General features: G+C 42.7%; 1 protein-coding gene across 1 annotated transcript in view; it reads right to left on the bottom strand.

Annotated features, from left to right (window-relative positions):
- Positions 1 to 17,759, bottom strand: part of LOC147016574 (fibronectin type III and SPRY domain-containing protein 2-like) — an 81,625-nt gene that overhangs the window by 28,196 nt on the left and 35,670 nt on the right. Inside the window, exon 14 of the mRNA XM_085845361.1 lies at positions 17,338 to 17,494. Within this exon, the coding sequence (XP_085701487.1) occupies positions 17,338 to 17,494 (157 nt within the window). The remainder of the gene's footprint in view (positions 1 to 17,337; positions 17,495 to 17,759) is intronic.

The following is a 17,759-nucleotide window of genomic DNA, read 5'->3' as shown; positions in this document are numbered from 1 at the left end:
ACAAGTGTGTTTTGAAAATTCTGTGCCTGAAATAGAAAAGGTAGGAGACACAACCTCAGCAATTGCAAAGAAGATGAAGGAAAATGCCCCAAAAAATAGCATTAAACGTTTTGTCAGTGTCGGTAGAATGACAAAAGAGACGGTGCTTTGGGGGGGGGGGGAGGTGGAAGAACTGGGATAGAATGGAATTGGAGAACAAAGTTTCACTGGAACAGCTAAAATAGAGGTCCGTTGAGGTTGGATGGAAATAGTCATAATACACAACCACGATGAAGTTTTAAGAAAATCGCAGGACCAAGTCAATTGGAAAACTGTTGGTTCTGCAAAGTCAAAGCAGAAAGCACCACTTACACTAAAGCAGAAAGCACCACTCACACTATCTTTCAGGATGCAAAACACGAATGTCTATTCGCAAAGGTATCCTCAGGTGTCGAGGAGTTTAACCCAAGCTCATATGCACACAACCATCCATGTTCAACTATGGTCTGGCTGAACCTCATTTCGACTCATCCTGCCCTGCGGTGCCTTCCTATGGGTCTGGACAACCTCGATCTCTTCACCGATCACCGCTGTTGTGTCCTCCACCTCGAGGAGTCAGTCTTTTTCTATCAGCATATTAGATCATATTTCTTTCTCTCCCACTCAACTGGGTGTCTCTATCATCATAAAACATATGGCAGCTGGTGCTATTTAACAAGTCTCTCTCTCTCTCTCTCTCTCTCTCTCTCTCTCTCTCTCTCTCTCTCTCTCTCTCTCTCTCTCTCTCTCTCTCTCGTTCAGGACGTGGCTATGGCACGGATTTACCAGGAGTTTACCAGGAGAATAATTTACCTATTACCAGGACTCTAGTACTCATTTTGCAGACCTCGGAAGGATGACAGGCTGAGTCAACCCCACCTGGTATTAATTCAGCAGCCAACAGGGCTCACATTCAGGACCCTAGGATCCCAAGTCAGCCACCCTAACCACTAAGCCAACACCAGGTTTAGGTTTGTACACTGAAAAGTGACTGGTACTCCACTCCCAATATACATTGCTTGCCAAGACAATAAATGGAACGTTCATCCTTCGCTAAGAAACATTCGATGATACTCTGGTGGAAACCGTTTCCAGTTCGGATCTGGTCCTGAGAGCATGGTTCCTTATGGAGAAAAGCCGATCACTGCGCACAAGTTGTGGCAAAAACCAATGGCTGCTTCCTTCGGCAGCCTGTTTGAACAACTGTGAGAGGGGGTTAAATGAATCCAACTCATTGCATCTTCAATATCAGTTTTCAATCACTGAATGGTAAGATTGAGAGAAAAGACGACAAACAAAACAAATATGCTATAATCTTATGGAGCAGACGCACAATATTTATTCAACAAATTAATATCGATGTGACTGCATGCTCCACACAAGATCAAGAAATCAAATCCCTCACACATGGATCACATAAGGCAGTCTGTCAAGATACAATATTCAGCAATCAATAAGAAAAGTTAATTGTTCATGGAAGTGTCACTACCCAATAACTGTGTTCTCATCTTAACGATTTAGTCCAAGATAATTTGCATTAAGTGAGAGTGGAATTGACCAAGTGTCCTCTTCAGGTTTCTAAATGGATATACCTTTCGGGTGTTTGAATAACCCTGCCGTGAAGAAGGTTCACTTGTGGTGGCTTTGAATACTCGATGTCAGATATCGTGGCAAAGCATCGGAGATGAAGGTTGATATAACTCGTTTTTCCTCTTAAAATATGGTCATTTCGGATATATATACCTGGTGTTGGCTTAATGGTTAGGGTGGTGGCTTGGGATCCGAGGATCCTGAGTTCAAATCCCCCTTTTTCTGTTGAATTAATACCAGGTGGGGTTAACTGCCTGTCATCCTTCCGAGGTCGGCAAAACGAGTACCAGCTTGCTGGTATCCTGTGTCGGAGTGGCGACCCGTCCAGTATTGTGCCCAATAGCCCAGGAGACTGCTTTGGCAGCACCAATGCTCTGCACAGAGTATGGTCCCAATGGATGGATGGATTTAGGATATCAAATGGAATGTGATGTGGAGAACTTCACACTCATCATCTCAATGTCATCATGAAGCATCTGGAGGTACATTGGCTCGAAATGTTTCACTTTCAAGGGTATTTTTCTAAGTATTAAAATATCAGGAAATATCACAACAAAGGAGATAGAACTTGAAGCTGTCTGTATTTTAGAATTATTCTAAAAACAGTTGTTGGTAATTGGTATAACTAGCATCGGCCCTCCCGTTCTCCCTCCAGGTGAGAGTGCCCATATTGGCCCACCTTCGGTGGGCAATTTCAGATGGTGATATTTCCCACAAAATAATACTTTCTTCTGGAACCCACTACACACTTGGAAAAAAAAAATGGGATTATACCGTCCAGTACTGTAACCACATTATAGTTCAGTCTTCCTCAATCGGGAATCTAACCCAAAATGGACAGCTCAAAAGTGAACATGTTAGTAGATGAGCTGTTTGCACTCATGCAATTACAAACACAAGCCTATTCTGTGCTGCTCTGATCATTGATATCTCCACCAAGGGTCAGAAAACTGCCTGAAGATAACGGGTCAGTATCATGAACCAATAATTTCACAACATGGATCATATCCCCATCACTGGCTGTCTTGTTTACTAACTGCACAACAGGGTAGCCTTGGTTATTCACATCTCATTGAGAATGGAGTCGACAATCCACAGGTTAACATGATGCCATTCAGAAATAAGTTTATCTTCCACATCGCACCGTTCACAATTTAACCAGTACAGTACATTTTGATTATTTATGGGAAAAGATATTTTTTTTTAATTGGTGACGTTAAACCTCATGATGTGAAAACAATGTGGAAATAAACGCAATTTTCATACATATTTTAAAAGTTTCATCAATCTGGCCATTCAAGAAGACTCACCCTCTTGCTGAGCAGCTAATGCTTGACTGTTGGGCAAAAAACAATTGCATTATTATATAAGTAAGGAACCGAGTAGTGCTCAATTCGCTGAAACAAAAAAAAAAAAATGAGGAAACCAGCATTTTCACATCATGACTGTCAGGAAAACGAGCTTGGTGAAAAAGAAAATAAAGTTCTGAATTTATGGGATACAGATGCCAAAACTTCCCAAATTGGAGGGGGCGGGTGGAGGGATAAGTTTATCAATAAGCTACAAGATAACATTTTGACTACTTTCACTCCAAAAAACCAAAACAAAAGCATCAGTGTGACATCATCACAGTGTCCAGGTGAATGATAGTTGTGTATAAATGTGGAAATTCAAGGCTATCAAATAGGAACCAAGAGCAATCAGAAATTGCAGGACTTGTTTTGTGTTTGTGTGGCGTTTCTGTGCTGGTGTGTACACAATGCATTGAGGATTTCGGTTTATGTTCAAACAGCGGACAAAGAGATTTTTCAGTTTTTATCCTGCACGCCCGAAGCGCAAAGCAGGATTAAGCAATTGGTTCACTTTGTCTGTCTGTCTGTCTGTCTGGCTGTCCGTCCACAAATATTAGTTTATGTTCGATAAACAACTTGATTTTTATTGAATGGTATATTTTGAACACAAATCGTAAAAAAAATTAACCGATAGTTTAACAGTACTTTGGCTCTGAAATTGTCCTGATCACTCATGTGCAGAGAGCAGTGAGATCATTTGTTCCATACTTTCAAGAAGACTGCATGTTCTCATAGTACATATTTCATTGATGCACTCATGTTCATAATACACATACTTTATAGACATACAATCTTAATATTGTTACGAATTTGGAAGCTTACTGCGCTCAACATTCAGGTCCCTATAGAATAGTTATATCGGTAAGTGTGTGTTTATAGTTAGGGCCCCCTACCTGTGTCTAACGGCAATTACATGTGTGCGCTGCGGACATTCGTTTGCAACAAACCTCCTTCACTTCACTCCGCACACCGACGCCATCGCCCACCTGCATTCGGCCAGGTACGTGGGTGGGGATTTCCATCGCCTCAGACCGGCACTCCGCCCAGGAAGGCAGGGGCATGCCCCTTGTCCAATCACGCCACAGAAGGTTGAGATGGACACAGAAGGTGGCTTTCCCACGACACGCCGGCCACTAGGGGTTGAGATGGCCACAGAGAGCGATTTTTCCCACAATGCCCTGTCCAATGAGGGTGGAGAGCGCCTCAGACGGCGATTTGCTCACCCCGGAGGAAAAATAAATATAGCAAACACCAGGCTGGGTAGTGGTGGTGGTAAAAGGATCGAGGTGGTGAACATCATCGTGGTGGTAAAAGGGCCGAGGTGGTGGAGGTCATCCTGTGGTAAAAGGGTTGTGGTTGTCGTGGTGGTCATTATCATCGTGTTGCGGGTTCAAGTCCCGCCAAGCTGGATCATCATCGCCTCTGATCTTCTCCTTTGGCCTTGGTCGATTGGTGCGTGGCCGGTTGGAGAGCGTGGTACCTGGTGCTTGGAACGACACCGTGTTGCGGGTTCGAGTCACACTGAGCCGGATCGTCGAAGACCACAGGAGGTGAACAGGTCCAAGCACAGGCTCTGGTCTCTAGCTCACCTGTCCTCGAGCTGGAGGCCTTCAATAAAGACCATTGGGGTCCATTTATGTGTGTGTGTGTGTCTGTGTGTGGGCCCGTCTTTAAGTAGCAACTGGATAAGTGCTTTTGCTTGTTCATTGACTGCATTTCTTATAGTCGGATAATTCTGCTCTTCTGTGTTCCCTCCCCCCCCCCCCCATTATAAATAATTTCCCTGTTAAATGCTTCAGCTCGTTTCTATGTTTTCTTTATTGGTTTAGCACAGCGCGTGTTGGGAAATTTGGAAGCGGCAAATTGTGCATTTGGACCGACGGACCTCGGTAATCATCCGCTCGGGTTACGCACGGTTCGAGCACGCTAACGGCTCGTTCCGCTCGAGCTCCGCCGAGGGTGAATTTTTCCGGTAGTTTGGACGACGTGGGTATTTCGCTAAATTGAAATTGGCAATCGACCCTATCCCACGCGGTCGACCTATTGGCGATCTTCGGTCCGATAAGGGACCCGTCGGCTCCGTAGTTATCCGGGGTGACGACCTATAAATTTTGGGTGTTCGGTGGAGCCGACTCTACTGCTCCATCTCGCGGTCGTGCTCGCCACCGAAACTCGGCCCCACAACAATATTACATCCTTTGGAGGCATACTTGCATTCTAATACTACCTACTTTATAGATGTGCTCGCCTTGTAATTGCGCATACTTTATTGGGGTGCTGAGTTGAAAAAAAGATAACGTGTAATACTGGCTACTATGAGGTGGTGGTTGTGGCCTATATGAGCACAGACAGACAAACATATGGAACAAAATGCCATACCCTCCCCTCTGGTGAGGATCATAAAACAAGCCAATTACTACTTGATTAAATTTAATTGCCTTAATAATAAGCGAAATAAATCCAAATAGACGTGTACTCGTACATGGATGGATAGATCAAACTGTGCCAGAAGATTAAGTACGTACTTCATCAGGTACATAAGGTTCTGTCACAGCTATGTCTACTTGCCTAGAGGTGCAGTATTTTATGACAATCCAGGACGTGGTACATCAGAGTAAGGGAACGTTGGGCTCAATGAAGCAGGATTAAGCAAAACAAAAAGAAAAGCCACTATTGTGGGAACAAAAGGGGAACCTCGACAAAAGTTTATCTGAGGAAAGAAATGCTGCAACATTTGGACAGCTGTACATCGTTTTTTGTTTTAAAGAGGATACAAAGCATTAACAAAAGACTTTTCTTGTGTTGTGTTGCTGAACCAGACAATGTTCATGTACAATAATCTTTAAGCAAAAAATGCTTTAATCTTGGCTTGATAGTTTCATTTTTATATTATGTTTTTTTTTTTAATAAGAGGTCATGCTGCAAATGGAAAAGACCAAATTATCTTCATATTGTAACCACAACTGTATTTATGCAGCACATAATAATGATAATGATAACTAGAACTGCCACTTTATAACTGATGGCAGTGATGACCGGGTACTAAGACGTCCGGCTTTGATACAACACGGGACTGATGAGTTACGGACCGAGTAACATGAAGTGTTCAATCTATTTATTACGTAAGCAGTTAGCCCTTTTCCTGACGACACAGTCGGTATCAATTGAATTGGTGTTTAAATAACCTGAACACAAAGTAAAACATGTGGACACCATGGGAGCAGAGCAGAAAGTGGGATTCTCCTGAGTTTAATGAGGCCCGACACGTTTTTCTATGATGCGGGATTCATAAGTTATGGATCGAGGTACAGGTCACGTTCCATCTATTTATTATGTACACAGTTGACCCTTTTTCCTGGGGCCATCATCGGTATCAATTGAATTGCTACCCCTGTACACTCAAATGCATGCAGGCACATCCAAGTGAGCCTTATACAAAAAAAAAATTCTCAAAGTTCTCAGATTCAATGAATTAAATAATTCTGGCTGCCAGACCTGTGGCCAATCGGGTTGAAATGTAAAACCTTCATTCCCCATATCTGCTTGATCATAAATTTGAAGTTTCACATTTATTGATGCAGCAGTTCCAGAGAAAATATTATTTAATATTTTACTTCAATCCAATATAATTGCCAAACCCTGTGGCCAATTGGGTTGAAATTTAAGACTTACATTCCCCATGTCAGTTACTGTAGATCATAACTTTAAAGTTTCACATTGATTGAAGCAGCAGTTCCAGAGTAAATATTATTTAATATTTTTCCTTCAATCCAATATGGCTGCCAAACCATGTGACCTACATCAAAAAGAGTTGGGAACTTTTTGTCCGTCATCGATAGGCAGTCATACTTGTAAAGTTTTGCCTTGATCTGTTCAGCTATTTCAGCGAAGAAAACTTAAAAATTTTTTAATTTTCAATCCAATATGGCCAAGGAACCACGTGACATATAACATCATAAACTTATATTCTGCCTCTAATGGGGTAGGAGATCATGCTTAACTTTCGCGTTAATCAGGTAAGATGCATTTTTCTATCCAAGATGGCCACCAAACCACATAACTTGTCATGTCATAATTTTTACCCAATATGCAGCAATGGCGTTCGATGATAGTTGCAAAGTTTTGTTTCGATGGGATAAGTGGTTCCAGAGAAAACATTATTGAATATTTTTCTTCAATCCAATATGGCTGCCAAACCATGTGACCTTGCAATTATTCATTAACAAACTTATATCCCCTATTCTTGGAGAATATGTGTGTGAAGATTCCCCTCAATCTGACTAGTTCTGGAGAAGGAGATTTTTAAAGGTTTTAAGATAAATTCAATATGGCCACCAAACCATGTGACCTATCAATTAGAAATTAACAAACTTGTACAAGCATGTCTTGGGGAACATGTGTGGAAAGTTTTGCCTCAATCTGTTCAGCTGTTTCGGAGAGGATTTTAAAATTTTCAATCCAATATGGCTGCCGAACCACGTGACCTATCATATCATAAGTTTATATTGTGCCTCTAATGGGGTAGGGGATCAGCCTTGTGAAGTTTTGTGTTAATCGGATAAGGTGCATTTTTCTATCCAAGCTGGCCACCAAACCATGTGACTTATGACATCATAATTTTTTTCCGTATCTGCAGCAATGGCGTGAGATGATAGTTGCAAAGTTTCGCTTCAATAGAATAAGTGGTTCCAGAGAAAACATTTTAAAATATTTTTCTTAAATCCAACATGGCTGCCAAACCCTGTGACTGATCAATAATTCATTAAAATAAAACTTATATCCCCTAGCCTTGGAGAATAAGTTTGTAAAGTTTCCCCTTGATCTGACCAGCTGCTCTGGAGAAGATGTTTGTTGGTTTTCGGGTAAATTCAATATGGCTGCCAAACCATGTGACCTATGAATTAGAAATTATCAAACTTGTACAAGGATATCTTGGGAAATGTGTGTAAAGTATTGCCTCAATCTGTACAGCCATTCTGGAGAAGATTTTTTTTCAAAACAATATGGCTGTCAAACCACGTGACCCATGACGTCAAAATATATTTTTTCCTTGGTGAGTTGCGTAGATAATGCTCAAGAAATTTAAAATTTTTCCGATGCAGCGTTCTACTTGTCAAATTTTCACCGGGATACTTAACTGATGACGTCATTAAAAATCACTTCTTCCCCATGGGGAGTTCTTGCCTTGTGCTTAGTTTCAATTTTTACAATTGTGCAGTTTCGGAGATACAGAGGTCCAAAGTTTTTCGGTTTTTCAAAGATGGTGCCAGTACTACGTGACCTATGACATAATAATTATCAATTAAATATTCTACAAAAAAAAATACATACTATGGTGAAGACTTCATGTGGATCGGACTTTCGGTTGCCGAGAAAATGAATTTTAAAGTGAAAAAATCCCAAAATTTGCCGGCAGAATAATAATAACAAACCAAAGAAAAACAATAGGTTATTCCAGCCTTGAAGGATTGGTAGTTGGTACCCTAATAAACAGAAGAAAAACAATAGGTTACCCAGACTTCTAGGCTTGGTACCCTAATAATAACCAGAGAGCTCATAGAACACCATACCTAGTGCAGTGTTTGAGTATATATTCCAAATTTAATAAAATTGTGATTGTAAAAATCGTTAAAAAAAAAAAATCGGGAAGTTTAGCGTCACTGAAGCAGTCTTATACCTCACCCTTGTACACTAATATGACAACATTGAGTCGCAATTTAGGAGATGAAGGTTTTATTGATAACCACAGAACACAACATCAATCAGCATTGTACATTGCTATTTTGCCGGTCTCTTCTTCACCCCGATACTGCACCATCTCACATGCCATGCCCTCTCATACTGTATATCACTATACTGTATGGTTCTTGGAAGTATAATGAAGGCCATTTGTGTTCTACAGTATTCAAGTATATAATTCAATTTTTATAAACGCTTAAAAAGTTTAAAGGCGTATAATTAAATTCCGGGGTTTACCACCATTTAACCAAGCATCTATTACATCTTCCCAACCATCGGCGACAAAACCATCTCCCTCACCAAGTTTATTAGTGAGGAGGGTATATGATATGGACACCCAGCAGGATGAAGAACAAAAGTCCTCAAAGGGCGGAGGAGCTCCTTGTGAGCCGATGGCCATCCAAATATAGTGCCAACTGTGTCTGCGGACGTCGACCTGCAGTTGGGTTACTTCTTATTAGGAGGTTGGTGGCAGGATTTGTACTATGGCCACCGTAAAACTGTTCATTCCGCAAAACATTCCAGAAGCACAAAAAATCTGAAAACCCACTCCGTGAGAGTACCTCCTGTGCAGTTTCCTTCACAGGGCAGCTCACCGGATGATGGGATTGGGGAAAAGCCTTCGGGACCCCCAATCTTTGATGAAAGGAGGGAAACCACAGGGTAACATGCCCAGGTCAGATTGCGGGAGAGTGTGCCAGAGTGGTGCTGAGGTGTCATCCACCAGACGTGGTCTCCTTGGGTTAACCTGAGGTGGTCTCTTTCGGTGGGTGCCTGGAATGTCCAATCCCCAAGAGAGGATGATCACCTGTCTGTTATCGTCTGAGCTCAAGCGTTTGGACATCGGTATTGCAGCACTCTCTGAGGTTCGGAGACCGGATTGCGGTGAGATTATGGTGGGTGGTTACACCTACTATTGGTCTGGTCGCTCTGATGGTTACCATACCCAAGGAGTTGCTGTAGCTGTGTCCAATGATAATTGAGGTAACACCAGTCAACGAGCGTATTATGAGACTAAGGATTCGTCATTCCTTGGGTGTTGTTTTCCTGGTCTCGGGAAATACTCTGACTGAGGTGAGTGATCTCACCGTGAAGGATGCATTCTACGCCACGCTCAAGTCTGTGGTTGATCAGTACCCCAGGCAAGATACACTTCTAGTCTTGGGGGATTTCAATGCATCAATTGGAACCGAGAGGGATGGTTATGAGTTGTGTGTTGGTCCCCATGGGTCTGGAACTGTGAACCAGAATAGCACTAACTTCCTTGACTTTGCAAGAAGTCATGGACTTAGGGTGGCTGGTTCATTGTTTCCGCGCCCACAAGCTCATCGCTGGACTTGGTATTCCAACACTGGTGGTGTGGCAAAGGAGATTGACCATATGCTCTTGATGGTCGCTGGAGGACGATCCAGAACTGCAGGATCGACTTGAGTGCTCAGTTCCTCAATACTGACCAACGGCTTGTTGTAGCAACTCTTAAGATGCACCTTAAATCCAGGAAAATGGTACCACCCCAGCCGAGGCTGGATGTTGGCAAGCTCAAGGATGAGAGGGTAGCTGAAGAGCTTGAGAACAGGCTGAGTGGAGATTTGGGGGAACCTGCGTGATTTGGGGGGTCCTGAAGAGTTGTGGAGTGCCTTCAAGACCACCGTCCTTGGTGTTGCCGGAAGATGCCTTGGAACTCACCGGTGGGCGAAGAACAATTTTGTCTCTCAAGGGACACTGGATACCATTGCCCAGAGTCGCAGGGCCAGGCTGAATGGCAGAGCTGAGCTGTTCAGGGAGCTGAGGCGTAAAACTGTACATGCACCAAGGGTGGACAAGGAGACGTATATGCGAGGAATCTGTGAGGGGGTAGAGCACCACCTGTGGTCAAGTGATTCTCGTCCTGCTTACAGGGGAATTCATGCATTGCGTTCATCCAAGCCCATCCCTTGGTGTACTGCAGTTAGAGCAGAGAGTGGTAGGCTCTTGACAGAGGAGTCCGAAGTGAAGGCCCGCTGGGCTGGTTACTTTGAGTGGTTGTGACAGGCTGATCCACCAGCTGTCGAGTTGGACGTCAGGGGTGTTACAATCCCTATTGCTGACCCACCAATCGACTGTGGTCCACCTTTGTTTGTGGAAACACAGGCTGCGGTGAACCGGTTGAAACGGGGCAAAGCTCCAGGGATCTTTGGCATCCATGCTGAACTTCTCAAGGCTGGTGGAAATGCTGCACTCATGTCGTTGCATGCAGTTTTGTGCTCTGCCTGGAACACAAGCATCATCGCAACTGATTGGAAGAGGGGCTTTGTTCTCCCTCTCTGGAAAGGGAAGGGTGATTGCCAAGACTGCAACTACCAAGACGTGACGCTTCTCTCAGTGCCGGGCAAGGTCTTTTCTTGGGTAAGTCTTGATAGGGTTCGCCACCATCTGCTTGAGCACCAGCATCCAGAGTAGTCAGGCTTTACCCCAAATAGGTCAACGATTGACCGTATCCTTGCTCTTCGGGTCCTCACCGAATGCAGACGAGAGTTTCAGCAGGGGCTGCTTGCAGCTTATGTTGATCTCTGTAAAGCGTTCGATTCAGTGAATCGGGATGTCCTCTGGAGGATTCTTGGTCTTCGTGGGGTGCCACCAAAACTGATCGATCTGATGTCTGAACTCTACTCTGGTACTGAGAGTGCTGTGAGATGTGGTGGTGCCATCTCTGAGTTATTTCCAGTTGTTACTGGAGTTCGTCAGGGATGTGTACTGGCCCCTACACTTTTCAGCACTTGTCTGGACTGGATTCTGGGGAGGATGTTGGAGAGATCAAGCTGCGGTGCATCGTTTGGGAATGTCAAGATCTCGGACCTTGATTTCGCAGATGATGCAGTCATCTTTGCAGAGACTCGAGATATCCTTTTGGGGGCCCTCGAGGTGTTGAATGAGGAGTTGGAGCCCCTGTGATTATGTGTTTCCTGGGTCAAAACTAAGGTCCACCGCACCGCAAGGTTCTTGGAACTCACCGCAGGGCAAAGAAGAATTTTGTCTCTCAAGGGACACTGGATACCATTGACCAGAGTCGCAGGGCCAGGCTGAATGGCAGAGCTGAGCTGTTCAGGGAGCTGAGGCGTAAAACTGTACGTGCACTGAGGGTGGACAAGGAGGCCTATGTGCGAGGAATCTGTGAGGGGGTAGAGCATCACCTGTGGACAGGTGATTCTCGTCCCGCTTACAGGGGAATTCGCGCATTGCGTTCATCCAAGCCCATCCCTCGGAGCACTGCAGTTCGAGCAGAGAGTGGTAGGCTCTTGACAGAGGAGTCTGAAGTGAAGGCCCGCTGGGCCGGTTACTTTGAGCGGTTGTACCAGGCTGATCCCCCAACTGTTGAGTTGGACGTCAAGGGTGTTACAATCCCTGTTGCTGACCCTCGAATCAACTGTGGTCCACCTTCGCTTGTGGAAACACGGGCTGCGGTGAACCAGTTGAAACGGGGCAAAGCTCCAGGGATCTGTGGCATCCATGCTGAACTTCTCAAGGTTGGTGGAAATGCTGCACTTGTGTCGTTGCATGCAGTTTTGTGCTCTGCCTGGAACACAGGCATCATCCCAACTGATTGGAAGAGGGGCCTTTTTGTTCCTCTCTGGAAAGGGAAGGGTGATCGCCAAGACTGCAACAACTACCGAGGGGTGATGCTGCTCTCAGTGCCGGGCAAGGTCTTTGCTCGGATAATTCTAGAAAGGGTTCGCCACCATCTGCTTGAGCACCAGCGTCCAGCGCAGTCAGGCTTTACACCAAAGAGGTCAATGATTGACCGTATCCTTGCTCTTCGGGTCCTCACCGAACGCAGGCGAGAGTTTCGGCAGGGGCTGCTTGCAGCTTATGTTTATCTCTGTAAAGCGTTCGATTCAGTGAATCGGGATGTCCTCTGGAGGATTCTTGGTCTTCGTGGGGTGCCACCAAAACGGATCGATCTGATGTCTGAACTCTACTCTGGTACTGAGAGTGCTGTGAAGTGTGGTGGTACCATCTCTGACTTATTTCCAGTTGTTACTGGAGTTCGTCAGGGGTGTGTACTTGCTCCCACACTTTTCAGCACTTGTATGGACTGGATTTTAGGGAGGATGTCAGAGAGATCAAGCTGCGGTGCATCGTTTGGGAATGTCAAGATCTCGGACCTTGATTTTGCAGATGATGCAGTCATCTTTGCGGAGACTTTAGACATCCTTTTGGGGGCCCTCGAGGTGCTGAATGAGGAGTCGGAGCCGCTGGGATTACGGGTTTCTTGGGTCAAAACTAAGATCCAGGCTTTCGGTGACATCTTGGATGCTGCTGTCCTGTCTGTGTCTGTTCGTGGTGAGGATGTTGAGGTCGTGGAGAGATTCACTTACCTTGGCAGTGATATTCATGTCTCTGCTGGCTGTGAGTCAGAGGTCAATAGACGTCTGGGTCGGGCCTGGGGAGTCATGGATTCACTGGATCATGGGACGTGGCATTGCCAGTACCTGTGTGGGAGGACAAATGTTCGAGTCTTCAGGTCCTTGGTGCTTCTAGTCTTGCTCTATGGATGTAAGACTTGGACTCTGACCAGGGATCTGAGATGGAGACTTAATTCCTTTGGTACCAGGTCTCTTCGGAGAATCCTTGGCTATCGCTGGTCGGATTTTGTGTCCAACGAGCAGTTGCTGAGAGACTCAAATGAGATTTGTTGCCTGCATAGTCCGTGAGCGTCAGTTACGGCTGCATGGACATGTGGCTCGTTTTCTTGACATGGATCCTGCTCACCAGATTCTCTCAGCGAGGGAGCCTTGTGAGTGGAGGAGGCCAATGGGCCGACCACATGCCTCATGGTTGCAGCAGCTTGATCAGCATCTTAAGGAGATGGGGATGGGCCAGGCATCTGCCTGGGGGATGGCCAGACGGGGCCCTTGGAGTACCGGCGGAAAGTGGACGCAGCGACGTGCTGCTCTGGCACATGCTCCCATGCCTGACCTGACCTATTACGTCACCCTATCTAACACATTACATTACTTATTTGGGCTTGTTATTTATGTCCTTTATGAAGTCCTTAAAAACAGCAAAAATACTATCTTAATCTTCTTTGTGCATGTACGATCAGGACAAATTTAGAGTCAAAGTACTGTAGAACGGCAAACTTGTCTTCCTATTCGTATTCCGATTCGTGTCAAAATATGAGATTTGATTTAAATAAGTTGTTCCTCGATCATAAACTGGCAATCAAAAACGAATAAGACAGACAGACGGATGGACAAACATGAACCGATTGCTTAACCCCACTTTTCACATCACGTGCACATGGTAATAATAATAATGGATCTCCATACTCTTGATACAGCTTCTGGGTATATCTCAACTCGAGAAACCTTTCAAGGCTAGAACCAATCGTGAACAGATCACAACTCCAATGCAGGATACTCGACTGAAGGCAGAAGGAATTTGTAATTTGCTCAGTGTCGGCCATAACTTACCAACTCTTCATAAAAGACATCGTGGGATCTTCAATGTCCACCAACGTGGGACAGTGTGAATAGTTGACACACGGGTCCTCAGTCTTAACATTCTTCCGAGAGATAGCATTGCCCTGTATATGAAACACCAGGGTGACGGTATATAGGTGGGTCAAGATTTGAACCCTTGCTAGACAGCTTAATAAAACTTAAGCTCTCCTGCCGGCTCTACAACAAGAACATCATTGTTATAAAAAGTTATCTATATGCTATACTGCCTTTCATTAAGATATCTGAAGGTGCTCTGCAAGAAAATATTATGTGCTCTGAAAGAAAGGATAAAAATAAATAAATAATAAAAGACAGATGAGGCATTCCAAAGGAAAGAAATGCTAGAAATTCCAGAGAAAAGAAACCGAAGTCAACAGAACACGAGATTATAGACGAGTGAATATGCCCGCAGGATCAGGTGAGAGGCAAAATTCATCCATCCATTGGTACCAGACTCTGTGCAGAGCGCTGGTGCTGCTGAAGCAGTCTCCTTGGCTATTGGGCACAATCCTGGATGGATCGCCACTCCGACACAGGATACCAGCATGTTGGCACTCATTTTGCCGACCTCGGAAGGATGATAGGCAGAATCAACCCCACCCGTTATTAATTCAACATCCGAGGGGGGTTTGAACTCAGGATTCTAGGATCTCAAGCCCACCACCCGAACCATCTAGCCGACACCAGGCATGAGAGGCAGAATGACAGGTGGAATAAGGATTGATCGTCAGACAAAACACAGGAATTTACTCCGAACATTTATTATATTCAATTAAAGCATCATAATCATTATTATTATTTTTTTTTTTTGTTATAAAAAAAAGTTTTTCTTTGAGCATTTATTGAGAGCCATTCACATTCGAACAAATTAGGAAATATGCACTTTGATGCAAACCTGTGAGTTCTTGAGAGACGCCGATCAAGAATAAAAACAGAGCCGTGTAATTACGAATGGAATAACATTTGTGTTGAGTAAAAATTTGTTACGAGAGCAAAAAAACAACAACATGAATACTAAATGTAGAGACATGTATTTTGCAATTTTAAGTGTTCAACATGAAGAATTTCTGTAAATTTTTTTAATTTAAAATTGCAAAATGCATGTTTTACGACACGTAGCAGGTTTTTGGTTTATATTGTATTACCCTGAACAGTTCTACTCTTGGAAAAACGAGGCTTTCTTAATTTGAAAAAACTCTTGTGTCAACTTAAACAGTTCATTTTCAAGGTTATAAAATGGACTGTGTAAGCCAAAGCTTTGATAGAAATGAAGAGAGAGAGAGATAGAGATAGAGATAGAGATAGAGATAGAGATAGAGATAGAGATAGAGATAGAGATATATATATATATATATATATTTATATTTTGGCACGCCCCTTTTTTTGTTCCACCATCAGATTTTTGTTACTGCATGAAATGAAACAAGCTTTGACATATATAATAATGATATTATTGTCTTCCTTAAGAGGCCCCTCAAAATTCGTTTTGATGATTATCTATATTAATATTTCAGCACGCCCCTTTTTTTGTTCCACCATCAGATTTTTGTTACTGCATGAAATGAAATTATATTAATATTTCAGCATGCCCCTTTTTTTGTTCCACCATCAGATTTTTGTTACTGCATGAAATGAAACAAGCTTTGACATATATAATAATGATATTATTGTTTTCCTTAAGAGGCCCCACAAAATTCGTTTTGATGATTATGGTCGTTAAACAGTTCATGTTCATCCGACTTTTTATTATTCCTACTGCACTTCATTAGAACATAGATCGTGGATGGATGCACAGATCCCAAGAGAACAACTATTGCTGTACAGAACAATTCATATTATCGATGGATAAAAATGATATTTAATCGATATTATAATAAATTGTTTATTTAAAATATCTTCAAATTTTGTGAGTTTTTAGTTTGTTGTGAAATATTAGGTCCTCGGGTCTCCGCATAATGGCGTACAGGCTTAAGTCGTACTTCTGTTTACTACCGTAGAAAATCACAGAACCATGTGATCGACATGCTGTTAACAGTTTCAGAATCAGCTAAATTCTACAACATATGAATATGGAGACGAAACTGATCCGGCCAGCTAAAATCTACAAGATATGAATATGTAGACGAAACTGATCCGGCCTTTTGGATCACTTTAAAGTAGGGTGCCCTGCAATTTTAATGCGCTCTATGGATCCTCTGGAACTCACTAAACTACGTGGTAATGTCATCGAAGTGGAGCTACTGTGGGAGTGTCGAAGGGGAAAACCTGATTGATAATCAATGGATAAAAATGATATAATATATTGTTTAAAATACATTCATGCTATCTGTCTTTTACCATATGTTGCCAGTGACGCCCGTCGAAGACGGGCACCTTTACTAGTATAGAGATAGATATAGAGATAGATATAGAGATAGATATAGAGATAGATATAGATATAGAGATAGATATAGAGATAGATATAGAGATAGATATAGAGATAGATATAGAGATAGAGATAGAGATAGAGATAGAGATAGAGATAGATATAGATATAGATATAGAGATAGATATAGATATAGATATAGAGATAGATATAGAGATAGATATAGAGATAGATATAGAGATAGATATAGAGATAGATATAGAGATAGAGATAGATATAGAGATAGATATAGATATAGAGATAGATATAGAGATAGAGATAGAGATAGAGATAGAGATAGAGATAGAGATAGATATAGATATAGATATAGAGATAGATATAGATATAGATATAGAGATAGATATAGAGATAGATATAGAGATAGATATAGAGATAGAGATAGATATAGAGATAGATATAGATATAGAGATAGATATAGATATAGATATAGAGATAGATATAGAGATAGATATAGAGATAGATATAGAGATAGATATAGAGATAGAGATAGAGATAGAGATAGAGATAGAGATAGAGATAGAGATAGAGATAGAGATAGAGATAGAGATAGAGATATAAAGATAGATATAGAGATAGATATAGAGATACATATAGATACATATAGAGATATAGAGATATAGAGATATTTGAGTTTTGAGTCTATTCAAAGGAGTATCTGTGATGGTGGAGAAAGCCCGGTACAAATGTTGAGTGAGCCAGCTCCCTGAAGACCAAAAGCTGGCGCATATACCTTCAGGTGGGGTAGGCAGAGGGAATATAGGACCTGGCCAGAATCTGCATTACTAAAACAGATCTTTTGGCTTGTGTAATCCAACAAAATTCCAATCCTCAGTGGAAGCACCGTGAGGTAGATCGTTGTAATGCAACCCAAATGCAGGAACTGTATCCTAAAGAAGCAGGATGAGACGTGGGAAGTTAACACCAAGTTGACATTTGAAAAGTCACATCAGTGTAGGCAAGCAGTTTCATGTCCATAAATGAAATAAACATATACTATTATTTCTGAGGAATGGGAAGCATGTGTCGAGAAATGCAAATCATACGTTGGTATTACGTATTACTCCATGACTTTTTGAATGGCACAACTTCAGAGTGTGGTGCACTCGATTTTCAAAAGTCAATAAACGTTGTCTTTTTTTCCATGTAATGAAA

Source organism: Eptatretus burgeri, chromosome 11 (genome assembly GCF_056783735.1).
Source record: "Eptatretus burgeri isolate ZD-2024b chromosome 11, Ebu_testis_v1, whole genome shotgun sequence".
Taxonomy (NCBI): domain Eukaryota; kingdom Metazoa; phylum Chordata; class Myxini; order Myxiniformes; family Myxinidae; genus Eptatretus; species Eptatretus burgeri.
The sequence above is the reverse complement of the archived record's forward strand: the minus strand, read 5'-3'. Positions and strand labels throughout refer to the sequence as shown.